An 8,789-nucleotide genomic window follows, 5' to 3' on the forward strand; every position below is an offset into this window, starting at 1 on the left:
TTAATGACACAGTAACCGATTAGAGTAATCATCCAATCAACATTACATCACCTGGATCAGACGTCGATTTCAATTACGTCGATTAATATTCACAAAGTCTTGCCGCAAACAAATTGGCTTCACAAGATAACTGGAAAGATTTACTTTAATTACTTTGATTGTATAGTCAGATTACGGTTAGGTGGTGTAGTGACTATGTAACTTCGCACGCAAGAATTCTACAACCGCGCTAAAAAAGTGGTAGACAATCTTAGTGATCAGTAGAATCGTGAAATAATTTTCATGTTAAGTATAAATTTTGGACCCCGCAAGGGAGTACATTAGTACAAGGTGTGAGTGTTTGTTTTTTTTTGGAGTCGGAATTTATTTACGAAAGTACCTACGATTCTTCTAAAAAGTTACAACATATGTACATAAAAATTATATTTTACTTAAGCAGTGGGTTGCTGTGTCACAGTAACTTAGTTTTACTTATTTAAAAGCCTAATAAATATTTTAATATCTGAACTATAGCAAATAAATTTTAGACTAAACAAAAGGTCAAATTTAGAAACAATTCGTATTTAATAATTTATATGGCAAGTCAAAAATGAACTATAATATAAGTCGACATGCAGTTGACGTGCTTAAGCTGTGTAACCACAGTGTAACAATGTTGTGATGGATTTTAATTAACCATATGATTTTAGTTTAGCAATTCAAACCTTTTTTGTATGGTAATTATGTATTAACATGAGCTATTTATTATGTAGTTTACATCACGCAGCGCATGTTCCTTTTTTTTATAAAAAGGATTTACATTTAATGAGCTCAACACAAACCGACGATTAAGCAATTAAAAATAAAAAGGGAATTATAAAACACATTAAAGGTAAGTGTGCACCTATGAGTATCGTACGTATCGCACCAAACGGATTGTCATAAATGTATAGCGAAACAGCGACGGCAATAAACGCACTTGTGGGAATTTCAACCCTACAATGAATGCCGAATGTGAAGCGTCCGTTGCGTACGCATGCCAAAAGGTGTACGCTTACCTTTAAGGTATGTTTTACAACGTAAAGATAAAGATAAAATACTCTTTATTGTACACAAACAGAAATACTTTCACAAACATAGAAATGACATAGTACAATCGGCGGCCTTATTACTAAAAGTAATCTCTTCCAGACAACCACATAGATAGAAAATAGACAATATGTAAATGGGTAACGTGTGAAATAATGTGAACGTAATGTTGTTTATCGTAATTTCCAGGGCCAAAGCAAAGAATACAATTATTATGTAGGTACATCCTTATTACATATAGTAAGTACAGTTATTCGATATTAAATGATTCAGCCGCCACCCCATATCACCTCGTTACCGTTTGAATTAAGCCAATTAGTATCTAGGTACTCCAAGTGAAGGGTATGTTAGGTAATAGGTATGCTAATTGATATTATTTCGAATCTAGAGCCTGCTAAATAACCAACGTAACGCAAAAATTATAAAAAAACAAGAAAGCGTTAAAATTTGTTCAACATTTTCCTAAATTCGCGGCCAAAGTTCCCTCATTTATTAATTAAAATAAGATAAAAAACAAACTGCTACTTTTCTTGCACCATGAAAGTCAATATATAACATAACTTGTCTCTTAAAACTACAGATCATTATTACGATAGGAGGACTAATTCACCACTTAACATGCTGTCCACGCTATTGAGCGAGACATATGGAGGTCCTAACTAACTTTTCCCTATTTTGGATTTTAATTAAAACCTCGAAAACGTTTTTATACTTGTATTTTTAGACCAATATTTACAATGATAGATATACGAGTAAGTATGATTAGCGTAAGTAAAAAAGGAGCGGGGCATCGCGGGGCCCGCTTATATAGGCTTCGTGACGTCATCAGAGGGCAGGAGGAGGTGGCGCGTTCCGTCTCACGCATATGTAGAATTGGCGTGAACATAGTCCCCGCGCTTGAAGATTCGTTCTTCAAGAAATCTGGTCATCGTCGCCCTTTGGGAGTGGACAGAGTCTGGCAAACGGTCTTCGGATGCGACCCTTCAGAGTCTCGAGATCAGCGACTCGAGAGATGCCATCAGCGCCGGGATAGAGACGTGACACTCTGCCAAGTGCCCAGTTCAGAGGTGATGTGTTGTCTTCTTGGATTAGGACAAGGTCTCCGATCTGTAGGCTGGAGTGATTGGTTCGCCACTTGGAACGTTGCTGTAGTTCGCTGATGTACTCTCGCTGCCATCGTTGCCAGAAGTGTTGGCGGATCTGCTCGAGTCTGGCGTAGCGCCGTAGTGGACTGATGTTTTGTTCTTCCACGTAGGGGGACGGCAGTGATCTTAGTGGTCGGCCAATCAGGAAATGCCCTGGGGAGAGAGAAAGGAGATCTGTAGGAGAGGAAGACATGGGAGACAGGGGTCGGCTATTGAGGATAGCCTCAATTTGTGCGAAGAGAGTGCATAGCTCTTCGAAAGTTAAATTAGTGTTTCCCATGACTCTTTTTATGTGATATTTAGCCGATTTTATGCCGGCTTCCCAGTAACCAGCAAAGTGTGGAGCGTAAGCTGGTATAAATTTGAACTTTATTGATTCATTGGTTGCAAAGTCAAATAGGGGCGCTGAATTTGTCTTTAAAAATTGACCTACTTCTTTGGATGCAGCAACAAAGTTTCTTCCATTGTCACACAAAATCTCTAGAGGTTTCCCCCTACGGCTAATAAAACGACGAAGGGATAAAATAAAAGCTTCCTTTGATAGTTCGCTTACAGCTTCTAAATGAATGCATTTGAATCTTAGACATATAAACAAGCACAAGTAACATTTAGAAGTTTTTGCGCCTCGTCCTTTCCTGCTAAGTATTGAAAATGGGCCTGCAAAATCTATTCCCACTGATTCGAACGGAAATGCTGGCGTGACTCGTTGCGTGGGAAGGTTTCCCATTAGAGGATGAAGTGTTTGACCCTGAAGTCGCCTGCACTTGACACAGCCTTTTACTACGCGCCTAGCGAGTAATCGTCCGCTTACCGGCCATAAGTTTTCCCTAACTGCGTACAGTAGCGCTTGAGGACCAGCATGCATTAATTCTTGATTATGCTTGTGTTCAAAAATTAATTTGCAGAAATGATGTTTTGCACAAATCAGAATCGGGTTTTTTTTATCGTTTTCGTAAGTTGAAAGATTCAATCTACCACCTACTCTTAGAATGCCGTTCTCATCCAGGAATGGATTTAGATTTATGATTCGATTTCTTGAACTTAATGGCCGTTTTTTCATTAGTGAATTAAGTTCCGTTGAAAAGCTTTGACTTTGACATAATTTAATAAGTTCAAAATAGGACTTATCTAATTCTTCTAAGCTAAGATCACCGGAAAGTTTGGAGTTGGATTTATTTATATTATGTTTAAATCGTAAAACGTAGGCAAAGGAACGTACCAAACGCCTATATTTTGAAAATCGTTCAAAATCAACTACGGGTGGATCAGATGTAATGACAGCATGTGATTTTAATTCAGGTAATTCTGTCTTGATTGGAATTTTGAGTTGAGGCCATTGTGATTCTGCCTCTGTTAAAAAACTTGGACCTGTCCACCACTGATCCAAGTTCTGCAGCTGCTTAGCAGAAACCCCTCTTGAAACATGATCCGCGGGATTTGAATCGGTAGGAACATGACGCCAGGCATCAGATTGAGTAATCTCTATTATTTCAGCTACTCTATTGGCGGCAAAGGTTTTAAGACTGTTCGGACTCGTTTTGAGCCATCCTAAGACTACTGTGGAGTCGCACCAATGAACAAACCTGGTGAAGGATAATCGTAGCGATTCAACGACCGCTTGGCATAATCTTGCAGCTAGAAGAGCACCACAAAGCTCAAGTCGCGGAATTGTGGATTGCTTTATTGGTGAGACTCTAGACTTTGCACAGAGCAAGCGAACAACTACTTGCCCACTGACATTCACTGATCGTAAGTAAACACATGCTCCATAAGCTAGCATGGAGGCGTCACTAAAGGAGTGCAGCTCAATTTGAACAGGGGAGTCTATTAATGAAAGTCGAGGGACTGATATTTGTTGAAGATACAATAGACCATTCCTAATTTTTTCCCATTCTTTTTTAAGTTCTTTGGGTACTGGATCATTCCAGTCAAGCTTTAGTATCCACAATTTTTGAATTAAAATTTTTGATTGAATAGTAAATGGACAGAGAATGCCTAGTACATCAAATATTTTAAGTGACTGAGACAATATTAGTCTCTTAGTTACTACTTTGTCGCTATCATTGCTATCTTGACTGTTGACTGGAAAGTATAGATTATCACATGAAGGGTTCCACCCTAAGCCAAGAGCACTAGTTGAATCACTTAGAGTGAGATTTTTTTGTAAATCTAGATTTGCAGATTTAAAGATAGACGGGTTGTTTGATCGGAATTTTCGTAGAGGAAAACATCCTTTGCTTAAAGCTTCTGATACTGACTCTAATATGTATAGTAGCTGTTCCTCAGTATCTGCACCCGTAATTAAATCATCTACAAGAAAATCATGCTGAATAATTGTTTTGACTAAGTCATCGGAGCACTCTTCTCCAAGCTGCCACAAACACCTTGTACTTAAGTAACTGGCGCTAGCAAAACCGTATGTCACAGTGTTTAACTTTAGCATTTTAATTGGTAGCGATTCGTCTTCTCTCCATAGTATCATTTGAAGATTCCTATCATCCGGATGACACATTATTTGCCTATACATTTTTTCTATGTCTCCAGTAAGAACGTATTTGTGCTGACGGAATCTTAACAGTATGGAGAATATAGAATCCTGAATATTCGGGCCTACTAGCTGCAAATTATACGGTTTAAGACATTTATTTCTCAAAAAGAATAATAATTATTGACGGAAAAGCCTGATGAGGAGGGATTAGAGCCATCGAAGACGACCCTCAGTTTGGTGCTCTCGCTGTTAAGTCGAAAAACTGCATGGTGACATAAAAAGAACGAAGGTTCAGGTTTGACTCCGTTGAACTCCGAACAGTGACCCATGGTTGTGTACTCTTGTATAAAATCACAATATGCCTTTTTAAGCACCGGTTGCTTTCTAAATCGCTTTTCTAGGTAAAGAAGTCTTTTTTTTGCTACTTGGTATGAATCTCCTAAACAGTCAGGAGAGTCTTTTAGTGGAAGGCGAACACAAAATCGCCCGTCGGATAATCGAGTTGTGTGTTGTAAAAAGTGTTTTTCGCATGATTGCTCATTTTCGCTCAAAAGCGATTTGCTTGGTAACTGTTCGAGCTCCCAGAAACGAGTTAATTCGTTGTCTAAACTATTAATAGGGGATTCGACTTCATTGCGTGAAAAATTGCATGTAAGTTCTTTGCTAGGTTCGCTACTCAAAATGATAGGACCGGAAACTATCCAGCCGAACAGCGAACTACGTAACCAGGGTTTATTTTTCCCCAATGACGTTTGATTATTAGTAATTATTTCCCAGAATAAATCTGCGCCTATCAAAACATCGATTGGTGCCGGCTGATTAAAAGTAGGATCTGCCAATTTGATATTGGCTGGGAGATTAAAGCATTTTGTGTCTACTAAAATCTTAGGAATATTACCCGTGAGCTCTGGCAACACTGGACATGACATGCTAACTGAATAATTAGTGTGCAAGGATTTGATTTGGATGGTACAACGTTCGTCGAGAAAACTGCACTCCGTTTTACCTATACCTATGAGCTTGACAGTATCCATAGGCTGACCTTCGAGACATAATTTGTCCTTCAGTGCCTTTGAAATAAAAGTGGACTGGCTGCCGCTATCTAAAAGGGCGCGAACGGTCATAGTTTTCAAATTTGATGGGTTTATTATTTTGATTTGCGCAGTAGAAAGATAAACCTGATTCGAGGGCTGGCAAGAAAGATGGGCAGCTAAGTTTGTTTGCGTTTCATTGTTTGGAGTAATGGTAGTGGTGGAATTGGACCCTTCCTGTGACGAAGGAATCACGACTCTATGCAATAAGGAATTGTGACGTTTTCTACAATGCCTACAAGTGCCCATTAGGCACCTAAAACTTTTGTGTCCAGGTCGTAAACAGTTTAGGCATAACTTTAACTTAGAAGCTTCAGATATGCGTTGCTCAATTGATTTGGATAGAAATACTGGGCAGTCGTAAATTATGTGGCTGCCTTTGCAGATGACACATGTTTTATTCGGATTATTTTTGTTGCTGTTGTTTTTTTCCTCGGTTATGCAGGAAAATGATTTTGAGCACGGCCTATCTTGTACCTTCACTGAGGGTGAAGTGAGACTGATACGATTATTTTTTATCAACTTATTTTGGTGATAGGTTTCTAGAACATCGGCCCTGTCCTTTAGGAATTTACTAAACTGTTCCAATGTTGGCATATCTTGAAAGTTATTACGGCACTCCTCCCATTTCATGCTAGTATTGCCGTCTAATTTAGATGAAATCATATGTATAATGAGCGTATCCCACTGGTCAGTAGGCTGTCCTAAACTTGCTAACGCTCGCAAATTTTTATTGACACTGTCAACTAGTGATCGAAGTGCCTTTTCTGATTCACGTGATATCGGCTCCATATTAAATAAAGAATTTAAATGGTTATTAACTAACTGCCTTTTGTTATCATACCGCTCTGTGAGTAAATTCCATGCCTTTGAATAGTTTGAATCCGAGACTTCTAAATTGCTAATTACTCGAGAAGCGTCTCCTTCTAAGTAGGAATTCAAATAATGGAATTTATGCACAGGTTGAATACGGTCGTTTTTGTGTATTAGTGACATAAACATATCGCGAAATTCGAGCCATCTATAAAACGAACCATCAAATTTAGCTATTTGAATCTGTGGTAATTTAAACCCCTGTAGATCCGATTGTTGACAATGAGAGGAACTACTCTCAAATTTATTACTTTCTGGCTCATTATTTGACGCATTTTTACTAGCTATATCTTGTGCGATTGCAATACAAGACACAAAACCTTGTTCAATAATTTCCCGCTCGGCCAATTCGGAATCAATTGTTGCTGAATTCACTATTTCAATTTCGGTTTGTAACTCTTCAAATTGACTAAACAAGTGTTCATGTTTCGCCGTTCTAACATTAAGCTCATTTAATTGGACCGAGTTTAACTTCGGTGTAGAAGAAATAGTGTTTAAGTAGTTTCTAAATTTTGTAACGCGGCCTTTCATAGAACTGCGCTTTGTAAGTAAATCGTCCAATTTAAGCATCTTGAATGAATAACAGTTATATTTCTTGGTTTTATATAGGTAATTTAATTAAACTTAATGTTAAAACATACGAAACACGGACCAAATACTGTGAAATTATCAACACGCAACCACAGTAGACCACCTTAAGTGACCTTGCAACATTAGAACACAAAATACACAAGCTAACTACCAAAACAGAAGAAAGCAGCTGATGATGATGATGATGATTAGTTATAAAAAACTGTTATCTTACGCTCGTCCACGTTACTGATTACCCAGGTAGCTACAGCGAGGCGGGGCGGGCGCGGCGGGGGAACCAGTTTGTTATTTTGCCAGTTGTGTGCCGGCCGCTAGACGAGCACTGGAATTGAGAAAATAACTAATTGAATTGTGGAATATTAATTTGTATTGCACTGTTTAAGGGATCGCAAGCTGTTATGATAGCTTAATGAGTTTGAGCAAGTGATTTATGTTGTAATTGTTATGGGAAACGTATGGCAATTAAATAAAATGTAAGTATTTCAGCGTTATTTGCGGAGAAAGGTTAATAAAGGTAACAATTATTTGTTTTGCTATTTGTGCGGCTGCAAGCTATGATCATAATAAGGTAGGTCCTATAAAATGAATAGATAGGTAGACATAGGCTACAAAGGGAACCTAGGTACTATGAATAAAATAGCGAAGTAGTATCTACTAACTTCGTAGCTAGCAAGCGGTAGCATAGATTAAATAGGTACGTGCGTTTGCAATAGGCATCTCAAAAATTAGAAGCGGTTGATCGCCGAGACGCAATAGCATTAATAACGCAAAAAAATAGTCTCTTCACACAGATTGAGACCGTGGAGAGTAGGAATGTGATGGATAGGTGATGTAGGACTACAATGTGAAAGCGTAGGATAGGGCTAGGTACTTAGCTTTGATTGGCCGACACGTGGCGGACGAACGTCCGAAGTACTCCGGGCGACGGCGACGGCGTGCGGCGCGTTCTTCTCCACGGGCGGGGCTTGGCTTGAGGCACGATGATGAGTGCCTGGAGGCCTGCTTGGCTCGACGTGACACGTGGTAGTTTGGTCGCTTCTGACTCCGGCTGGACGACGGTCAGGAGTTGCTTTATTGCTTGCTGCGCTGCGGTGTCGCTGCGGTAGACCCAGTTCGCGTAGCTCAGGTCGTAGCGGTGGTGGTCCTCTTCGAACCCAGGTGACCTGGCCTCGGCACGTGGCGGTGGAGCTTCCGGTGGGATGCTCAAATCTTCCTTCTGGTCGGTTCTCTTGAAACGGTCGCCAATTTTATGTCCACGCTATTGAGCGAGACATATGGAGGTCCTAACTAACTTTTCCCTATTTTGGATTTTAATTAAAACCTCGAAAACGTTTTTATACTTGTATTTTTAGACCAATATTTACAATGATAGATATACGAGTAAGTATGATTAGCGTAAGTAAAAAAGGAGCGGGGCATCGCGGGGCCCGCTTATATAGGCTTCGTGACGTCATCAGAGGGCAGGAGGAGGTGGCGCGTTCCGTCTCACGCATATGTAGAATTGGCGTGAACACATGCTATCATCGAGATAAG

The 8,789-nt window shown here is 39.5% G+C and overlaps 1 protein-coding gene across 1 annotated transcript; it reads right to left on the reverse strand.

Annotated features, from left to right (window-relative positions):
- Positions 1-1,695: 1,695 nt before the first annotated feature.
- Positions 1,696-3,292, reverse strand: LOC125490320. Its single transcript, XM_048629217.1, has one exon. The coding sequence runs from the start codon at positions 3,271-3,273 to the stop codon at positions 1,981-1,983; it is 1,293 nt and encodes a 430-aa protein (XP_048485174.1). The 5' UTR covers positions 3,274-3,292; the 3' UTR covers positions 1,696-1,980.
- Positions 3,293-8,789: the final 5,497 nt, after the last annotated feature.

This window comes from Plutella xylostella, chromosome 22 (genome assembly GCF_932276165.1).
Source record: "Plutella xylostella chromosome 22, ilPluXylo3.1, whole genome shotgun sequence".
NCBI classification, from domain to species: Eukaryota; Metazoa; Arthropoda; class Insecta; order Lepidoptera; family Plutellidae; genus Plutella; species Plutella xylostella.

Excerpts from the sequence above, each read along its gene's own strand:
- LOC125490320 (XM_048629217.1), bottom strand. The coding sequence starts at position 3,273 with ATGAAAAAACGGCCATTAAGTTCAAGAAATCGAATCATAAATCTAAAT.